Below are 22,011 nucleotides of genomic sequence, written 5' to 3'. Positions count from 1 at the left end.
TAACACAACTAAGCCAAAATGTATGAAAGATAAAATATGGAAGGTTTCTTCTTACAAGAGAACTTGTCAATTGCTCTATAAGAAAAAAGAAGTATCTTCTATCCTTCTCTGTGGTTTTAACTTTTATTTATTTAATCGATTTTAACGTAAAATCTTTGTGTGTTATTCACTTCCATTTTTTTCCTCCTTCTTCAATATTATAATAAATCTCTTCCGTTTTTTTCCTCCTTCTTCAATATTATAATAAATCTCGACCTATTTTAATTACGATTTATTTTATGTTAACAATCCGATCTTTAATTATTATCCATTTAATCTATATTATGAAAGTTAAACGTTTGTTTTTTCTCTACTTTGTCCTTTTTAAAAGTCAGATTTACATAGTTACAACTTTGGTTTTATTGTTATTGGCATTTTCATTTCATTTTATTGTATTTATAATTAATTATTGCTCTTAACTAAAGAATTGATAATTAAATACTACCTCTATACCCAACAAATAACTAATATTTAATTGATTGTTTTTTCAATTCAAAAGATTTATTTTAAATAAGAAAAATTTAAAAATAGAAGAATTGACAAATTATTTATGGTTCAAAATTTTAATCTAAACCTAAAATAAATAACCAAAAGTTTAAGTCAAGTTCAAAGTGTCTCTCACATTTCTTTTATTAATGTAAATTCTCTTTTTCAATAATTAATAGTTAATTATTTTATTTTTTTATTTATATAAATGGATTCTTTAAAAAATGGGAAAATTTTTTAAAATAGTAGTTTTTACATAATATTTACAACCTATAATAAATTCTATCATTTATAGTTATTGATATATGCTATAGTGATAGAAGACTATCAGTAATAGAATCCAAACTTTTGTTATAACTTGTAAATATTTTAATTTCTTTTGTTATTTTTAAAAACGTCCTAAAAAAAGTGTAAATGAATGCCTTCAAAATGTTATTTTAAGGAGAACGACAATATTTGGATTTTTGTTTTCAAAAATAGAAAATTTTGAAAAATTATTTGTAAATTATATTTGAGATTCTCCTCTTAAAGTGTAATATTTTGTAAAATAGTGACAGACTTGTATCGCTGATAGACTTCGTATGATCTATCAGTGATAGACCAATATTTGCAACATGATTTATCGATGATAGACTTATATCATTGATAGAATTTGACATATTTTGCTATATTTGTAAATTTTTTTAAATGTTACTACATCCTTAGTTATTATTACTAAAATGGTCATCAATTGTTATTTTTTAAAATTTTTAGTACAAGCCCAAATTAGATAACCAAAATTATAACTCAAGCACAAAGCATATTTTGGTGTAGGATGTAAATGCTTTTCATTTTCTTTTTATTTATGTAAATTCCAAGGAGTTATTTTATTTGATTTTCCAAATATTAATTAAATAATTAATAATTTAGATTTAATTATATTTAATAACAAAATCTAAGGAGCTATGCAATTTCTCCAACTCCTAACTATATAAAGAGCTATCCTCTACTATTTTTTTCCAAAAAAATTAATTCATTTTTCTTAATTTGTGTGTTGTGTGAGAGCAATATTTTTGCATTAATAAGAGATGTATATATGTTTTGAAAAATGTTGTCAAACTAATTAGGTATCAATCATTTTGGCTTCCATAAATATTTTCATAAAGGTTAGTGGTTAATTGCAACAAAATTTTCCAACTTTCCAATGAAGTTGGGAAAAAGGAATAGTTAAGTCCAAGAAAACTATGACAAAATAATTATAATATATGATGAGGACTCATTAGTCCAAATTATTAACCAAACATTTTTGGAAAAGCAAGGCAGTTCTGATCTTTATTAACATGATGTATCAACAACCAAAAGCCGCCAAACCCGAAGTCATTTTCAATGAGAATGACTTCTAAACTGGAAGCACTCTCCTTTTTATTCTCTAAATATATTTGAACAAATTACAATTATTAATAGTCTTTCTAAGATTTTTCTTTTAAATAAAACGACTAACCTACAAGTTCACACATAACTAATTGTCATCCATATTCTTCTCGGGTGTATTACAGCTAGAATATAAATGTGGGTCACGATTAGTGGCGGATTCAGAGATTTTATATAGAGAGGACATTGGACACTATATAATAAATACACTAAAAAATGTTTTAAGAAAATATCATGACGTTTCACTTATGTTTCAATAATATTCACCCGATAATATGAGGGAGACACGTTCCTCGTGGGTCCTTAATGAATCTATCCCTGGTCACAATAAAGTTGATTTCACCTCAAATAAAGGAAGGAAGGAAACCATATAGGTCGTGATCACTTGTAAAAATTGGTTGGCAAGCATATATGATGTTATTTAACAACAATACAGAAGATTAATTAAGACTGTTGTTACTGATTGTTTTTTAATCTAAAAAAGATGTAAAATTAATTTACCTAAATTAAAGTAATCTAGTTCAACTTTATTCAATAACTACTTTGCTACAGTGACACATACACGACTCTCATTCCAGGAATCTTTTTCTAAACAAAATTTAAAGTTGAAAGATAAAAATGAAACATTCTAAAGAGATGTAGATTCAAACTTGTACAAATTATAACATGGAAAACAATTCCAACTCACATAGAAAGCTGAATGTGTTACCGGACATACTACAACCTGATATCATATCATATAACCTTTATTAATAGTTATCATCTCTCATTTATTGTGTGGAAGAAGAAACAAGTCACGTGCAATCAAGCAGAAAAGTTTGAAAAGGAAGCTTTTAGAGTTTGTTGTCTAAGAAATAAAAGAGAGAAAAGTTGACTGATGCATACGTGGCAGAAAGAAAATACACGTTGGCAGTATATACAGCCCAATTACTTGGACAATATTGGATGGTGAAATAATAATATAAAAACGTTTTATTTACTGTTACACCCACCTCCCAAATTTAAACCATCATCACGTTTGACGTTAATTTTATGTAACATTTTTGAATTCTCTAACACTTCTACAGACTTATAGTCTCATAATAATATATTTTCCAGCCTAACTTTCAATTTCTAATTTCTCATTTTACACTCAATTTTCTCCAATGTTTCTCGTTATCTGCTGACTTCAAATTAACTAACCCTATCTTTAATATGACTTTCTTTTTCTAGCAAGGAATTGTGTCTATCAACCCAAAAACTATTGGAATAACTAGAATTAGGATTAGGATTACAAGGTGTATATCTTGGACCATCCCGAAGTAGTTGACATATACGAATGTACCTCAAGAATAATACTGTATTTTCTGTTGGAGAGATGGAGTTATGCTTGTGCACCCTTAGTTGATCTCGTACAATAAATCTCACAACTTTAATTTAAATATCATTTTTTTTTTTGTTGTATTATGTTAAGGAAAAAAAGAGTATTTGGGATGAGAATAATTTTTAGGGTTAATAAATAAATAATTTATTGTAATATTTTTAAAGAATAAATATAATAAAATATATATATTAGTGATAGAATCTATGGGTAAAATTATTTTTGGATAAATTATTTCTTTTAGAACCTTTAAAAATGGTTTCTAAATGAATCTAATATTTCACTACTTTTTATATAAATGGATGTTTTTGTTAGAAAAGTACTTTTGATAATCTACAATCATGCAAAGAAATGAAACTATATATATTAAACAAATATTAAATTATAAATTTGTTAAAGATGCTTATATATATATAGAAAAAGAAACGTTTTACCCAAAATGAATACACTTTTTTCCAAGAGATCAGCTCTTCAAAAACTTGTAGTTGTTGAATTGTCAATTCAAGATTATATTTCTATACCTTATAATAATAAACATTACATTTATTTTGAATATATGAAAAGTACTGATTTAGATAAATAAACTTGATTCTATTGAAAAGTTTTAAGGAATATAACAGTTTAGACTAAATAGAAGTTATTTTGAGAGTTAAAAACTCATTAATTCAAACTTTGTTCCTAACAATTTGGGTTTTCGTTTTTTTAAAAATTAAATTTATAGAAACTGCTTATACTTTGCCTTACAACTTAAATAAAAAGGTAGTTTTAGAAACATCTTTTTTGGTTTTGGTTAAGAAATGATGATGGTTATTGTAGGTTTCATAGTCTAAATTTAACGAAAATGAACCTGACTAAACTAACACAGTGTGTTAACCTCAAAGTTAGAGGTTCGATTTTTTTACTAATTTGTATATTAATTAATTCAATAATACCTTTAAAAAATTAATTATATTTTCAATAATCCCTTCTAAAAAGTAGGTATTATCAAATGGACATCGATCTTCCTTTTCAATATTTTCCATGGTCTCTCTTTCCAAAAAAGCTATAAATAAGGGGACAACTTTTCTTCAAAGACCACCATATTTGTAATAACGAACCATTACAATAACCAACAATATATTTGGAGAAGTGAGTTATGGCCTTGGAAGAATTATCATTCTTCACTTTCACTCTTCTCCTTCTTACTTTCTTCCCTTTAATATCATCTTCTCAATCAAACCATTCTCACTCCCATGGAAAAGCATCATCACAATTTGTGTTTCTGAACCAACTTTATGGATCCCAAAAGGGTGACAAAGTTGAAGGCATCCACCAACTGAAGAAATACCTTCACCAATTTGGCTACTTGAATGAGGATGCTCAAATTCATTCTGAAAATAATGACGATGAGTTTGACGAGCTGCTAGAGACTGCCATTAAAACATACCAAAAGAATTACAATCTCAAAGTCACAGGGACTCTTGATGCTATGACGATAGCTCAAATGTCGAAGCCTCGATGCGGAGTTGCAGATATCATCCATGGCAATACTTGGATGAGATCAAGCAAGAAAAGAAAGCAACTTGAACATGGAATAGTTGGCCACTTTCATAGTGTTTCTCACTTCGCTTTCTTTGACGGAAACCCTAAGTGGCCTGCTACAAAATCTCATCTCACTTATGGTAAATTATCAGCCGATAATAATCATTTTAAAAGCTTGAGCTAGTGGATTATAGTAAGTTCAATTGTATTAATATGAGCATAATCTTTTATATTCATATTCTCAACAGGTTTTCTTCCAGGAACTCCATCAGAAACGGTGAGTCCGGTAGCTCGAGCTTTTGCTACTTGGGCGGCGAACTCTCACTTCACTTTCTCCCAAGCTTTGGACAACCAAACTTCAGACATAACAATAGGGTTTGAAACTGGTGATCATGGAGATGGGTATCCATTTGATGGTGTTGGAGGAGTGGTAGCTCATGCTTTTTCGCCGTCGGATGGCCGGTTCCACCTCGATGCCGATGAGTCTTGGGCGAATGGTGTTGTTTCAGATTCTTTTGATTTGGAGACGGTGGCATTGCATGAGATTGGACATCTTCTTGGCCTTCAACATAGCTCCACTGAAGGGGCTATCATGTGGCCACAAGTCCCCGTAGGAGCTTCCAAGGGTTTGCATGTTGATGATATTGCAGGGATTAAGGCTTTGTATAATAACATTCTTTAAAATTCCAACTCTCTGTATTTCTTCATCTATAAGTTCAGTTATTTATTTATATTATAAAATTTGGTTCAATGTCTGATATCTGTCATTGATTATTAAATTGAATTATATTTATGTATTGTTTGCAAGTATTAGTTAAGAGTTTTAACAAATGTAAAATAATCGTATAATTAAAGGTAATTACGAAGAAATAATAATTAAGAATATAATAACGTTTAAAAAAAGTTGTAAATATAGCAAAGCTATGGTTTATAGACTCGTACAACATAGCCTATCGGTGATAAACTTCTCACCTTCTATTATTGATAGAATTTGACAATTTTTGTTATATTTGTAAATTTTTTAAAATGTTACTATATAATTAATTATTTTGAATCTAATTGTTAAATTTGTAACTATCTCTGTAATTAATTTATTTAAAATGTAATTTCCTCTGTTTCAAGAAATATATATGTTTTAATTATTTTCAACATTGAATTATAAATGATTTAAATAAATTTGCTAATTAATCACATCTATACTTTGTAGCAGTATTATTTTGGGGGAAATAAATCATGTGTGATAATATTGTCAACTTTAAAACCAAGTCTTGATTATATATATTATATAAATTAATTTTCTGAATCGGCTACTGATTGCAACTAGACTCCATTGGTCGTCTAACTAGTGTATTAATCTTCTATTTCACTCTTTGGAAACAAAAATAGACTAATTTTTTAAAAACCATTTGTAAACAGAGGAATCAAGTCTAAAGTATTAATTTATAGGGTAAAGTTGCAAAATTTATATCTAGTTCATGAGTATATATGAGTGATAGATCATATCTTACTAGGATCTTTTCACATATATATGGTTATGGTCTACCATTAATGAGCTTTGCTATACTTAATTATTGTTTTCATAGGTGCTATGCATTTTAGTTAATTTTTTGGTTTTTCTTTTAAGAAAAGAAAAAACAAGCTCTAACAAATTATGGAAGGAGAACGATTAGTACCAGCAAAGAAAAGAAAAATGTTGGAAGAAGGTGGAAAGTGGAAAGTCAAGAATAAAGTCATTAGCCCTAATTTCCATAGTCTCATTATCATTATTTAAATTAGATTATGTTATTAGAAACATTATTTCATATAGTTCAATAATATATTCAGTAATTAATTAAGAAGCATTTCTATTAATTAAAGAGGATATATATGCCATGCTACATAAAGTTAAATTATAATATAATAAACTTTAGTTTATGTTGCAATTTGGTGATTATATTGCATATTTGAGTACCAATTTCAATTTCTTTCATTTAAAATAAATAAGAAAGAAAAATGTTATTTTTTAAAAAAATTTAGAAAGTATATATGTATGAATTTCAATGTCGAGAAAAGTATTAAATTTTACTAGTCGTGTCCATCAATATATTCATAATTACTTGTCAAAATAATTGTGTTTTGAAAACTTTTCTATTTTTCAAAGTTTTTTCCTTTTTAAGTGTGTGAAAGATGATGGACGTGTAGGTCCAACAAAGCCAGAAGTTCTCGTTTATGGGTGTGAGAGTGAGTTCACATTTCAAAGGAAAATAACAATGCTATATTTCACCTAACCTTATATTTGACTAACCATTTTATTTTGTTAATTTATCGGGGTTACCCCAGGTTGAAAATTTTAAAAAAAAGATATATGGACTATTTCTCTCAAAGTTAATTGATTTTGAGATAAAACCTTGTATTATCTAATATGATATAAAAGTTTATAATTAAAGTTCAAACACACACTATTAAATCAAAAAATAAAAATAAAAAATCATTTTGAATGCATGTTAAAACTGTTAAAAATATTTACAAATATCTTGGTTTATCAATGAAATTCTTACTTATTGGCTTAAAACATTAAGAAATTTCGTTAATTTATAAACAAACTTTTATAAGATTGGTTTTGTTGAGTTAAACCAATTCAAATTATTTTAATCTTTAATTTATTTGACATGTTATCTAAAAATTATAATAATAATTTTAAAAAACATTTTAAAATGGAGGTGAAATTAGTAGTTTTAGTTTTGAGAACTAAAATTAAAAAGAGAAAAAGAAAGGGAATCTTAATTAGTTAATTGTTATTAATCAAATATTTATTTTAAATAAAGAAATAAACATTAAGGTAGATTTTTTGTGGGATTCACAACACAAGAAAGATAGAGAGTTTTTTCATTTTTTTTATTTTTATGCGTAAAAAGATTGGGAAAAACATCAAATACCATCGTTTATCCCATTTTTTTTAAGTTTATCATTTTACACCATGGATCAAACATGGGCTTACGTAATGCCAAATCAAGGGGTCAAACAACCTCTGATTGTTAGTGATAGATGTATTCAAGTCTATCTTGATTTATTAGTGAAAAATGTTTTTATTATTTTGTAAATTATTTAATTAACTCATTTTTCTATTTTATCTCTAAAATTTGAGATAATGCGTTAAATATTCTATAATTGAAAAAAAAAATGAAAGATTCACATATAATTATAGAAGCGTTCGCAAAAATAGCAAAAAAAGTTTATGATAATAGAGTTATGTCAATATATTTTTTAAATTGTAAAAATAGCAAATTTAAAAGGTGGTGTCATAATTAGTCTCATCTATAATAAGTAAAAAAGAGTTACTATGAACTGCTTTTTTCTATAAAAACAATTGTGATGAAAAATTTTCCATAATTATAAGTTAGAATAACATGAAGTTATTTAATATAAATAACTTCTTCTTTTCCATATTTCACTAGTGATTTTTGAAATTTTTAATGGTCTTCGTTGCCCTCCTATATTGAACTACAACTCCAAGAGACATGTGTCTTGTCACATATGCATGTGTATGTGTATATATATAGAGAGAGAGGAGACATATCTTGTCATTTTAATTAAGGTGAGTGTGGGTATAGTACTATAACTCCACACATTTGCAAACTGCAGGTTTCTGGCTGGGGAAGACACAGCTCTGTAAAGGTTACTAAGATGCTCTTCCACTAAAGTAGTTTCTTTGCCTTCTCCATCTCTCCCTTTATATAGGGAGATTTAGGGTGTGTGTATAATTTTGAAAGATGGTTATTTGGAAAGAAAAAAAATGGAATGCTTTAATAATCGTCCCTCAACATAGTTTATGAAACAATGTGTCTGTGAAATAAATTGATTTAGGATAAAAAATTTAGTATCAACTTTAGAAGACATATTTTTAAGATAAACATTTAATATATATCAACTTCTTTATATATACTCTAATTTAGTGGTTAATGTGATTAAATCTCTTCCTAATTTATATAAATTTTAAAATTTTCTAAAATGCTCTCTAACTATATTGTCATGGCTGTCGTCTCCTTCCGTTAGTTAACTCTAGCCACCTTTGTCGATCAATTTTGTTGGAACACCATCGTTGGTCAACCACACCAATTATTGATAGAGCTACCTTCAACCACTGCCATCAACAATCACATCCAACAAATGATCACAAACTCTGGCAATTATCATCTCAAGTAATGATCAATTTATATGATGATCATTGTTTTTTTAGAAAATGATACTTGTAGGGTCAATAGGTGCACCCAAACATCCCCACTAATTGAGCACCATTTTTATGCCCTCATCATCCGAAAAATATATTTAATAAAGCATAGGGGATGCAAAATTTCAGATCCAATACAAGCGGATTAGAGATAAGCCCCATGAAAAGAGCTAACAAAAAGCATTAATATTTAAAGCAATATAATAGATAGAGAAGAATAACTTTTGAAGAGCTTGTTTTTTAAAACCATGTATCGATGAGATTGCAGATATTCTCCCATAAGCTAACAATAGAGTCATAGTTGTTGTTGAAGAGCCTTTTGTTCCGTTCCAACCAAGTTATATGCATGTAGTGGCCACCAGGAGATTAAAGAGGATCACACCCCTTTGAGATTTAGTATTTATAGAGCAATTATGCTTGCAGAGGTCTGTTAGGCTGTTTCCATTGTTTGTTCATCTAGTATGTACCTTTACATTGTTCCAAAAAGATAGAACAAAGGGACAACAAAGGAAAAGATGGTACGTGGTCTCATTATTACTTTTACACATAATGCATCAATTTGGGTTGAGTCAAATATTTTTAAACCTATGTTGGATCGACTCGATTGTGAGGAATATCCCTTTGTGTATGGCAGTCCATAAGAAAAACTTGTATTTTTTAGGGATCTTAGATTATTTTAGTGTATTGGTTCCTAATATTTTATTAGTTTTTTTCTTTTCTTAGTAATTTGACATTAATAAAAAGAAGCTTTTAGTATATAGAAAATAAAATAAACTTATATACAAAAATTTTGAAAAAGAGTAGTTATTGACGGTACAAGTGTTTTTATTTTAAACCTTAAAATCCCTCATTTCCCCCAAACAATGTATACTTTAAAACAATAATGAAGCGAAAATGTTGAGGGTGTTAACGGGTGTCCACCTAGTGAAGTTGTTCGAGTGTTCCTACTAACTCATATATCGTTTTTTAATAAAACAATAATAAAATTAAACAAAGTGTAATGTAGAGTTTATTTTTGTTTTTTTTTAATACTTTGTATCGTCACTATTGAATAAAAATGTGTTTTCAAACTAAAATAATAATTGCAATAAAAACATTTTATTTATGTCAGAAAAAGTTTGCATCAGATACCTTTGATATATGAACTCCAAACTCAACACGTCAAACACATGTATGAATTCTACCCAAGCATAAGTAATTAAGATAAAAGTCCAATTGAAGTTTAAGTGTAAGACAAATATAAGTCGACCATTAATCTTATTGGGAAGACATCGGTATACTTTCGGGTTTATGGGCTAGCAATTCTCCACTCTTTACAAACTACGGTGTTTCAACAATTGCCATTAATATTTCCGCTTTTTAATAATATTTTGTACTAGACTTATCTCTAGCCCTTTATTTTCCATAGGTATTATCCCTTGCTTCTATTGTTTGTACTCTTATATTATTAATGAAATGATGATGATAAGAGGGTGTTAAGCGAGTGTTCACCAGATCGATCGACTCATTGTTTCCTTTTCAAAAAAGTGTAAAACGATTTCCATAAAAAATATTTATCCATATAATTCACGCTTTGATCCATTCGTAAAATCTAAACTAATTATCCTTCCTTGTCTGGTCGATCATTAAATTAAATGAAATGTTCTAACATTAGGGTTTAAAATGACAGGTGAGAAAATGGAAGGAGAGTTGCAGTTCCCTCTTTTGCATGGCACACACATGGCCATCAATATTATCCATTGTTTGAACTAAACTTGCACGTAATCACTTAGGACTTTCTAAATGAAGCAAATAAAGAAAAGAAAAAACAAAAATGGCCTAACTCAAAATCCCTCCGTTTCTACTAACTAATTAAATTCAACCAATATTTATCTTTTAATTTTCGTCATTAAAAGCTACGTGTTTTTACTGTTTAAAAATCAAAGAAACGTGCACTTCTTCTCTTATTCACTTCACATCATTTTCTTAATTTGCATGCATGTTTTCGGAGTGGTTCTAAAAAGTATTGAAATCACTCGTAAATGCTTCTTTTAAATCTTTCTAAATTACTCTTAATAGTATCAAAGAAATATATACTTAAAAGCTTAAAATCAAATCTTAAATTGATTTTGAATGATAAAAGTAAAGCAAAAATGTTGAAATAATTTCAACCATTTCAAAACCTACTCCTAAATTGCATTTAGGTTCATCTTAGATTACATTTATCATTTAGTATTTTTACTAAATTATTCAAAATTATATAGTTTGTCACGTCATAAATTCTTTTTACTTTCTCTATGTATTAATTTAACTTCTTTTTGTTAGTGCAATCTAGGTGCATCCACATATTGCTCATTTTGTTTATTATGATCAAATAGAAAAGAAATTGGGTGCATCCAATAAAAAAAAGTTACTACAACAGTTGTGGGAATGGAAAATTGAACCTAGCATTCACCTCTTAAGATTGAAAGTCGTGTCAATTATCATTAAGTCAAGCCTTTCGAGTCTTCAATTACAAGTTGTCATGTGACTGTTTTTTTATTTATGTATAAATAAGATAATTACTAAAAAAATATTTTTATGTGCCGGAGAAGAAGGTAAGTTGCGCTTTAATCAAACCCTATAAATAGGCTTGAAAATCTCAAGTATTTTGCACCAAAATAACTAATATCTCTTAAAGAGAAAATGGCCTCTCCCAAAGCTCTTCAAATTATCTTCCCTTTCACCCTTTTATTTCTTTCCCTCTTCCCTAATCCAAATACATCATCTCCAATTATCTTGAAACATAGTTCTCAAAACATGAACTCATCCAATTCCTTAATGTTTCTCAAGAATCTCCAAGGATGTCATTTAGGTGATACAAAACAAGGCATTCATCAAATAAAAAAATACCTTCAACGTTTTGGTTACATTACTACCAATATCCAAAAACACTCCAACCCCATCTTTGATGACACTTTTGATCATATCTTGGAATCTGCCCTTAAAACATACCAAACAAACCACAATCTTGCGCCCTCAGGAATCTTGGACTCCAACACCATTGCTCAAATAGCCATGCCTAGATGTGGAGTTCAAGATGTAATCAAAAACAAAAAAACCAAAAAAAGAAACCAAAATTTCACAAATAATGGCCATACTCATTTCCACAAAGTCTCTCACTTTACCTTCTTTGAAGGAAACCTGAAATGGCCATCTTCAAAGCTCCACTTAAGCTATGGATTTCTTCCAAACTACCCAATTGATGCAATAAAACCAGTGTCAAGAGCTTTCTCAAAATGGAGTTTGAATACCCATTTCAAATTTTCACATGTTGCAGATTATAGAAAAGCTGATATCAAAATAAGCTTTGAAAGAGGCGAACATGGAGACAACGCTCCATTTGACGGTGTGGGAGGAGTTTTAGCTCATGCTTATGCACCAACGGATGGAAGGCTTCATTTTGATGGTGATGACGCTTGGTCTGTGGGTGCTATTTCAGGTTATTTTGATGTGGAAACTGTAGCTTTGCATGAGATTGGACATATTCTCGGGCTTCAACATAGCACTATTGAAGAGGCTATTATGTTTCCAAGTATACCAGAGGGAGTTACTAAGGGTTTGCATGGAGATGATATTGCTGGAATTAAGGCTCTTTATCGAGTTTGATACAATTGATACACTAAAAGATATTTGTGTATACTTCTATTGGTTTTAGTTAGAATTTAAGTTAATTATTATGAAAAGTACATGTACAATGTCTTATTGTTGTTGAATAATGTTTAGGTTTGTTGTATTAGTTCTATCCAAATTAATATTGTGAATATATAATAGTGAAATTAAGTATATTTTATTTGTTAAGGAACGACTAAAGTTTTAATGTTCAGGAAAATATTTGGACGCAGTCAAACATTACCCATTATCTATCGTACATTATATCTCTCAAGGCTGCGCCCAATAATAACATGCCAAGCAACACTTTTTTAACCTTCTCTAATGATTTCTTTTAGTTTATTTGTATGCACGAAAGGAAGGAAGCATGTAGAATTAGTTGCAGCCTAAGTTGCACCTTAATCGCTCTCCTTCGTTATAATATATGTAAATTACATATAAATCATTATGAGTGATTTTGGGGTAAAAATGTATACTTGACTTGATGATAGAGTTTACAAACTATCAAATCAAGAAAATGGCGAAACTAGAACAAGAAAACCACACCCTAGGGTCTAATTAAATATGAAAAAGAGGGGAGTTTGGATCAAGGGTTTGGTGACCTGCTCGACCTCATCCCTTTGGCCAAGAAGTTAGAATATTATTCTAATTCTTTTTATAACTTAAGATTACTTCAAGTCCAAAACACTAAAATTTTGAAGAAGTTTCTCTAATTAAGTCGCTAAAATTAAATTTTAATAAGTCACTCTATGGAGGCTTTGGATTCTAGCAATACTTTCATCATCATGCAAACCCTTGGTATCTCTCTATTAGGTATAATCAGAAACATAACATAGCTCCTTCAACAGTGCTACGTTGAAGGTCAAGAATATGTTCAATCTCATGCAAAGCCACAATTTCCGCACCAAAATAACCAGAAACAGCACCCAATGAACCAAGCTTCATCAGTATCAAAATGAAGTCTCTCAAAAGCGAAGACTACTTCAGAAAGAGAAGAATCTTATTCTAAGAAATTGCGAGTTCGACTTCTAAAATACTTCCCCAACATTGGTAGGGTAGGTGGAAAAGGCATGGGCCAAAATTTTCTCACGCCAAGTAAATGGAGGTTAGAGATGTTGTGTTGACTAAGTGAGTACTTTTATAGTGCCCTCATCATCCCAAAGTTCATATTCTTTATTCTAGTGCTCTTTGGAAGTATGTTATAAAATTTAGGTTTGAGTTTGGTTAATTAATAGGTGGAAGAGATATCATTGTTTGCTATGCAAAGAGCAGAGAGCAAACACACATGTATTAGAGCAGGACAAATAGTTTTTTTATTATTTTTTTAAAAACTACAATGACAGACATTTCTGACACAAAACGAATACATTAAATGTCAATGTTAACTTTTTCATCAACAAAAAAATGGACTGCAAAATTATTTTTAAAAGATTGGGTAAAAGTTGAATGGAAGACAATATAAAATGTCAGTTTTAGGGTTAAGAAATGACATTGAACATGATAGGAATGAAAATTTTAAATCTACATTGAAAATAACTAACATTATAGACCTTCTAAAACATGAACTTCAATGTTGGTTGCAAATTGACATTGAACATATAAAATGGCTGTTTTAAGCTGACATAAAAGGCCTATTTTGTACTGGGTGGGAGCCTAAGCTTTAATATTTTAATATTCAAGTACTGTGGTCTACATTTGAGAGGGAAAGATATTAGTTTTTGTGAGAGCATTTACAAAGTCACTACTACAAATTTGATCTTTATTTATGCACACAAATTTTGATTTCTTGATGATCATGGCAAGGTACCATCAAGAAAAATAATTTTTTTGATACAATGTTTATCTTGACGGTCATGTAGGTCAAGAAAATTTTCCTTATTTTGTTGAAGAAATACGAAAAAACATTAAAAAAAATGTAGATTCTTACTTTTCTTGATGGACAAAGTTTCCTTAATTTTGTTGATAGTCCACAACAATCAAGAATAATATATTAGTTGACTGACTACAACGAGGCTCATCAAGGGATGAATTTTTCTTATTTGCAATTGCCATCATAAAAAAAAAAATATTTGTTTTGGGTTTCTTGATGAGTTTATAATTTTCTGGATGGGTCTTCGGTCTCTTGATGGACAAAGACCAAAAGAATATCATGGACAAGGTCCATTAAGAAAAATTATATATTGATGGGCATTGTCTATCAAGAAAAAAAATTATAATTTTGGATTTAAGATAAAATGATATCTTGATGGACATTGCATCAAGAAAAAACTATTTTTCACGAAGCACGAAATTGAGATCCTTGTTAACAGACTCAGAAAACACAATATTCATCAATAATATTATTAAATCTTTACTATTTTTTTTCTAATTATTACTTTCTATTAATCAATAATACAATTTTTTTTTTAAATTAACTATTGCAATTAATATAATTAAATTGGAATAAGTGGCTTTATCAAAATTAAATTAGTTATTGTGTTCAACTTTAATAAGTTGAATTGAAAGTTAAGTTTGTAATTCACGGGAGGAGACGGTGGAATACGTAAAAAAACTATGCATATTGTGTAAATGGAAGATTAAGATGAGGAGGAGAAAAAGAAAACATCAATCCACAAATTATTATAGAGGGTTGTACTTGTACATTGCAACACTAAGAAATTTAAAAACATAAGATAAAAGGGAAAAAATAAAAATATCCTTATTACAAAGAAAAGAACCCCTCCAAGATGTTGTGGATATCGAAATTATGGACCACCAATATGAAAATTATCATACAATGCCCAAAGTCCATTAACATCATCGCTATTTATACTCTTAGCAAAATTAGGAGGTAGGGTGGGATACATAATGGCATCTAAAATTTCTGTATGCGCCAACCCAAGTGAATGTCCAAGCTCGTGCAGTGCCACACTTCTCACATGATACTTACCCTCTGCAACTTCAGATGAAAATGGTTCATCTCCATTGAAGTGAAGTCTTCCATCTGTTGGTGTAAATGCATGTGCCAAAACTCCTACTCGAAAAGGATGCCCATCTCCATGGTCTCCTACTTCAAAGCTTATTTTTATATCAGACTCTTCGCCCTCGGGAACTTCTGTGAAGAAAAATCGGCTTCGTTCGTACCATGCCAAAAACGCGTCCCCCACTTCCCCCTTAAATATTCCTGGGAAATTATTAATGAACGAGAATGTAAGACTGTAATTCTTCGAATCCGGCCATTTCGGTCTCCCCGGAAAAAATTTGAACCTACTTCCCATGTGGAGATTACTCGTTGTCATGCTCGTTTCGTTGTCATCGCTCTCGAAAAAGTCGGGAACTGAACATCTTGACTGTGACATTTGGCGTAACGTCTCTGTGTCTAAAATGCCACTCTGGTTAAGCTGGAAGAACTTTTGATATTTTTTGATGGAGGATTCTAGCTGCTCATCGTAGGCATTATTATAAACGCCGTTGGTATCAATAATGTTGTAGCTTTTGCTTAAGTAACCGTAACGTTGGAGGTACGTTTTGATGGTGTGGGTTCCTTCAAGGTTGTGACCCTTACGACTTCCTATGAGATATTTGGGAAATAGAAATTGAGATGGTCCATGGATGTGATTGAGATCACGTGATGAAATAGGGTGAAATAATAATAAGAAGGTAAGAAGAAGTAGGAATAGTTGGAGATGTAATGATTTGAAATCCATTGAATCAAATTTATGAAAATTAAAGATATTCTTTGAAGATATATATAATATATAGTTTGAAACTGAACTTTGGGACATTTTAAAATGGAAATGTATGAACAAGAGATGATGTAATGTATGCAATCTCAGCTTTCTTTAATGATTCTAAATTGGAGTATATTTTTTGGTATTGTAATTAGGGCGATGATCTTTGTGGTAAGGTGTTATATACTTTATATAGATTTATATGTTTATAGAAATCAATATTCTCCCTCTGTATGTGGAACATTCGTAAACTAATTTCTTTATAATATGGATATGATCTTTCTTTGGAAAAGTTAATAATTAGATTAAACCTAACACACATTTGAGATAATTACTTGGTTGTTTCCATGTTTATTTATGAAATGAATATTTAATTAATTTTTCTTTCCCAATGAACACTTCTGACTTCTTCAAGAACAAATTATAACAAATTAGTATTTGTTAAATATAGTAGTATATATAGTAATGAAGAACTTGACCTGGTAAAATTATAGTGGTTCGGACTACTAATCCTTTCTAACTTCTCTTAGCTATATCACTACAAATTTGACTCTTTCTGTAGTATATATGACGTTCAACCACTACAACATTCTTTTTTTTGGGACCAAGAACAAAACTGGATTTGTATAAAATTTTAATGCATTTGTTGGTTATGAATATGTTATGGTCATCCGTTTTTGAACTGATTAATGAGATGTCTGTGATTGATTGTGAAGTTAAAAGGGAAAACAAAATATTATTTGGGAGTGTGCTTCTTTTCAGGTACGATTTGTTTGATTTTCGATGGAAACAATATCAAAATTCTTATGCTTTTGATTTAATGGAGCTATTTTTTAAAAAAAAATTGACAAAATATTTTTCAACGTGTATCAAAATTTTTCAGATTTTACTCACAGTTGTATTGATAGATAGTGATATTAAACATTTGTTTTACTATTAATAGACAGTCTATCACTAGATATCATTGATATAATCTAAAATTTTATTATAACTTGTACATAATTCAATTTATTTTTCTACTTTTAAAGTTTAGTTTGAATCTAATATCGACCTGTCATGTTTTAAGTTAGGTAGGGTAGTATGTATGAGACAAGATGTGCGATCAACATAGATGTACAAAGAAAAAGTGACTTTGGACTCAAAGCGTCAATCCAAATAGAAATTTGAATTACATTACATTGTATTTCAATTTCATCGGGCGTCTAAACACCCTCTAAAAGAAAAACATCCAAGATATATTTTCTAACCGCTATTATATTTTCTTTTTCTTTTTATTCGAAAAATGATATGATGGGATAGTAGATGCATCTCGACATCTCCACTAGGTGGACACCACCTTAGGACCCTCATCATCCACACTAGCTTCATTAATATATAGAAAGAAATACACTAGAAGTAAGGAAACAACCCAAACAAAATAAAAAGGGCTATAGACAATCCCCAAGCAAGTACAAACAATTAGAAAGCATGAAGATTGATAGCAATAAAGCTAGTGCTATCGTTGGTAAATAAAGGGGATCTAGTAGCCCAAAAACCTGAAAGGGCATATATCTCCTCCCAAATGTTAATGGATCCAACAATTTTTCTTTAAAGATAGGTGCATTTCTTTCCAACCAAACCTTCTATAACATAGCCGAGATGGTATTGAATTTAATGATGCCTTTTTTGTTTTGTTGTTTTATAACATACAACTCAAAACATAGAGAGGAAACGTTGTGATGTTGAAGCTTCCATGATAAGAGACTTTCTATCTTCAACCCTAACTCTGACAAATCTACAACCCATGAAAATGTGGTCCAGGTCTTCAAAAATGTTGGCAGCATAAGGAGCACCGATTTGGATTAAGGTTAAGGGCAGGAAGTTTTCTTTGAATTAACATCGACAGTATTTAAATACCTATAAATGAGAGTACAAAAGAAGAATCTGCATTTTTGGGGATCTTAGCCTTACAAGGCAGCTTGTTGAAGATATCAACATTTATGGATGCTTGTTTTTCTTCTTTCTTTCTTTTCAAATAAAACCGAACAAATTCAAACCGAAGGAGGATCGATCGTATATTACAACAATAAGGGTGTGTTTGGAGGAGAGAAATGATTATGGAGCCGAAAGAGTTATATATCCTTAATGGGGAAGGGTTATCATAACTCTTCATAACATAGCTTCCTCAATCTTTCCTCAATCTTTTCTCAATCCTTCATAACCCTTCGTCAATTTTGTTAATTTTAATCTTTTTATTTAAAAAACATAGTTTGTTTATAAGTTATAAATTTAGTACATTCACATGAATTTAAAAGTTCATTTCTTCTTTTACTCTTGAGTTAGAAAATTTGGTGTGACTACATCCCATCCCAAGATCTTTTTTTTTCCTCATGCATTACAAAAACTAGGACGATTTGGTAAATTAAATATACAATATTTGTGTATTTGAGTTAAAATATGAATTTTAAAAAAAAATAATAATTTATTAGGAGATAACGATTACGTAAAGATGTTGAAAATAGACGTCGTATTTTAAAAAATTATTACAAATTGTTTTACAAAAACAATAATTTAAAATAATAATAATAATTTTTGCTCGTGCATTGCCATGTAATTGACTTCAATTTATAACTCTCTTCCTAGAAACTATTTTGTTCTTCGTACATCGTTTCATTTGAATGAAATTATGTTGTCACTCATTAGTTTCAATCAATCGTTAAATATACGCAATTTGTGTATTGCATTTAAGATATCAATTTAAAAACAAAAGTATAATTTATCCGCACCATATGTAACGACCCAACGTTAAAAAATGTTGAAAATAAACGTCGTCCCTGAAGAAAATACTAAAAATTGTTTTAAGAAAACTATGATGATTTGGTAAATTAAATATATATAATTTGTGTATTGGAGTTAGAATACGAATTTAAAAAATTAATAATTTATTGGCACGAAACGTTTACATAAAAAACGTTGAAAATGATCGTATTTCAGAAAACTAATGAAACTTGTTTTACAAAATATTACAATTTGATAAATTAAATATACGAATATTTGTGTATTAGATTTAGAATACACATTTTTTAAAAATAATAATAATAAATCATTTTCATAATCCTTACCTCAAACAAATATTATGATAACACTAATTATTATAATCCTTCTCACAAACCACCCACGATATCATAACACAATCATTTATAATCCCTTTTTAAACACATACTATTATAACATTATTAATAATAAACCTTTCCCCAACACCAAAAGATAAGAAAAATGAAAACATCCATATATATATTCGAATTGTGTCCAACTTTAAAAACAACACACAAACAGGTTTATAGTAAATTAATAATTAAGCAACACCAAATCCATCATATAATTCCCACAATCCTTCAATATCATCCATATCTAAATCCTTTTCAAGATTAGTAGGTATAGTGGGAAACATAATGGCATCTTCACTTGGGCTATGAGCCAACCCAAATGCATGTCCAAGCTCATGCAATGCCACAGTCCTCAAATGATACGCATTATATGTAACATCAACTGAAAAAGGTTTATCAGCATTGAAGTGAAATCTCCCATCGATTGGTGCAAACGTATGTGCCAAAGTTTTTGAATTCTTAGTGAAAGGATGATAATCGCCATGGACTCCTCTCTCGAAGCTTATTCTTATATTCCCCCCTTCGTTCTCACTGACTTCTGTGAAATTGAAGCGACTGCGTCCGTACCATATCTCAAATGCCGTTCTCACCGACTCCTTAAACTCTTCCGGGAAATTGTTAACGAGTGCGTATGTTAGTCGGTAATTAAGAGAATCTGGCCATTTCACTCTCCCTGGAAAAAATGTGTACTTACTTCCTATATGGAGATTACTTGTTGTCACGCTCGTCTCGTTCTCGTTGTTCTCGAATATGTCGGGAACCGAACATCGTGCTTGTGACATTTGGTGTAATGTCTCCATGTCTAAGACTCCACTCTTGGGAAGCTTGAAGAACATTTGATATTTTTTTATGGCGGATTCTAGGTGGTCGTCGAAGGCGTTATTATAAGCACCGTTCGTATCGATAATGTTATAGTTTTTGCTTAAGTAACCATAACGTTGGAGGTGCATTTTGATGGTATGGATTCCTTCTATGTTGTGACCTTTACTACTTCCTAGAAGATGTTGAGGAAATAGAAGTTGGGATTTTTTGATATCATGAAGATCACGTGCCCAAATAAAAGGAAAAGCTATGGAGGCAAGAAGAAGAAGTAGGAAGATTTGGAGATCAGATGATGATTTGAAGTCCATTGATCAAAGTAAGAAAAACTAGACACAAATTAAGATTGGATCGATTAGTGAAGATATATATATACAATAATGGTTTGAACTTTTTAGGGTCTTTTTAAATAAAGTTGAACAATGAAGATATATGAATATATAACCAAGGGTGAGTTGTTTTAAAATAAGGCATGCAAACTCAGCTTTCTCTAATGATCCTATATTGGAATATATTATTTGTGGTATTATAATTAGGGTGATAATCTTTGTATAGTAAAGTGTTATAATATACTTCACATAGATTTACATATTTATAGAAATTAATCTTTTCTCTATATACAACATTTCTAAACTAACTTAACCTTGTGAATTGAATCTGACATTTAGACATTACTAGGTTGATTTGATGTTTATTTGTAAAGGAATTTGATTTTCCTTCACAATGCACTTACAACTTTGAGAAAAAAAAAGTTAATAGATATTTATTTCTAGATTTATCATTCTAACTGTATATCCTTATTTCACACTTTTGGTTTAGGTATATATATTTGTTGAAATAAATTTTGGATAGTATACTTCCTTAATCAATAAAAGACACCTAATGAAAGTTTTTGCTTAAGGTACACCCTACTATTTTTCTTTTATTAGTACTATATACATTTAAGAGAAACATGATTGTATTTCATGTTTTCATATCTGTGGTAATTAGTAACATATATTTAAAAAATTAAATTCCAATTTAAGACCATTTTTCAATGTGTTTGAAAATATATTTATAAACTATAAAACTAATTATGATTATCCACTAAATACCAGGTTGAGTATTTTTAAAAAAAAAAAAATACAAAAGTCAATAAGTGCACTCGGACACCTCCTCATTATTCTCATTATCACTGTTTCATTAATAATCAATCAATAGGAAGCAAAGAACAATAAAAAAGGGCTAGAGAAGAGTCCAAACAGACCCAACATTAAACAAAAGCATTGATATTTAAAGCGATAGTACAAACATTGTAATTTTAAAAAAATTTAACTTTTGGTGCACCAAAAACTAGTGAGGGGTTTGATGTTTTCCCATATAATTTCTTGCTCCGTTCTTTCATGCCCGTTGAAGATTCTATAATTTCTTTCGAGCCAAATGATCTAAAGAGAGAGAGGCTGCAATGGTAGTGAATATGATAGTCTCCTTTTTGTTTATTTGATTTATGCTACTAAGATCTTTGCAGAGAGAGACTGTAGATGTGGTGATTTCTCCAATTTGTCAATGGAAAATTTTATCCCAAATTGAAGAGGCAACAACACAAGTAGTAAATAAGTTATCGGAGTCTTCAGCTTCACTTTTGCAAAGGACACATCAATTTGGGTTTAGATTACAGGTTGGAAGCCTTTTTTTTTAAGTTTC

General features: G+C 29.7%; 4 protein-coding genes across 4 annotated transcripts; 2 read left to right on the top strand and 2 right to left on the bottom strand.

Moving 5' to 3' along the window:
- Positions 1–4,388: 4,388 nt before the first annotated feature.
- LOC101215758 (metalloendoproteinase 2-MMP) lies at positions 4,389–5,544 on the top strand. The gene is made up of 2 exons (XM_004142414.3): positions 4,389–4,956; positions 5,065–5,544. Exons 1-2 carry the CDS (start codon positions 4,431–4,433, stop codon positions 5,496–5,498), a joined length of 960 nt encoding a protein of 319 aa, XP_004142462.1. The 5' UTR covers positions 4,389–4,430; the 3' UTR covers positions 5,499–5,544.
- Positions 5,545–11,675: 6,131 nt separating this feature from the next.
- Positions 11,676–12,840, top strand: MMP-1 (metalloendoproteinase 1-like). The gene has a single exon (NM_001280751.1). It carries the CDS (start codon positions 11,688–11,690, stop codon positions 12,648–12,650), a length of 963 nt encoding a protein of 320 aa, NP_001267680.1. The 5' UTR covers positions 11,676–11,687; the 3' UTR covers positions 12,651–12,840.
- A 2,459-nt stretch (positions 12,841–15,299) lies between these two features.
- On the bottom strand, positions 15,300–16,037 carry LOC101216000 (metalloendoproteinase 4-MMP). Its single transcript, XM_011657972.2, has one exon. It carries the CDS (start codon positions 15,989–15,991, stop codon positions 15,398–15,400), a length of 594 nt encoding a protein of 197 aa, XP_011656274.1. The 5' UTR covers positions 15,992–16,037; the 3' UTR covers positions 15,300–15,397.
- Positions 16,038–19,697: 3,660 nt separating this feature from the next.
- On the bottom strand, positions 19,698–20,639 carry LOC101216237 (metalloendoproteinase 2-MMP). The gene has a single exon (XM_004142416.1). The coding sequence runs from the start codon at positions 20,637–20,639 to the stop codon at positions 19,698–19,700; it is 942 nt and encodes a 313-aa protein (XP_004142464.1).
- Between the last annotated feature and the right edge of the window lie 1,372 nt (positions 20,640–22,011).

The sequence above is a fragment of the Cucumis sativus genome, chromosome 5 (genome assembly GCF_000004075.3).
Source record: "Cucumis sativus cultivar 9930 chromosome 5, Cucumber_9930_V3, whole genome shotgun sequence".
In the NCBI taxonomy this organism is placed as follows: Eukaryota; Viridiplantae; Streptophyta; class Magnoliopsida; order Cucurbitales; family Cucurbitaceae; genus Cucumis; species Cucumis sativus.
The sequence above is the reverse complement of the archived record's forward strand: the minus strand, read 5'-3'. Positions and strand labels throughout refer to the sequence as shown.

Bases quoted from the DNA above. Each gene is read 5' to 3' on its own strand.
- LOC101216237 (XM_004142416.1), bottom strand. From the start codon at position 20,639: ATGGACTTCAAATCATCATCTGATCTCCAAATCTTCCTACTTCTTCTT.
- MMP-1 (NM_001280751.1), top strand. From the start codon at position 11,688: ATGGCCTCTCCCAAAGCTCTTCAAATTATCTTCCCTTTCACCCTTTTA.
- LOC101215758 (XM_004142414.3), top strand. From the start codon at position 4,431: ATGGCCTTGGAAGAATTATCATTCTTCACTTTCACTCTTCTCCTTCTT. The intron at 4,957-5,064 runs GTAAATTATCAG...TATTCTCAACAG, and splicing joins AAAATCTCATCTCACTTATG to GTTTTCTTCCAGGAACTCCA.
- LOC101216000 (XM_011657972.2), bottom strand. From the start codon at position 15,991: ATGTCACAGTCAAGATGTTCAGTTCCCGACTTTTTCGAGAGCGATGAC.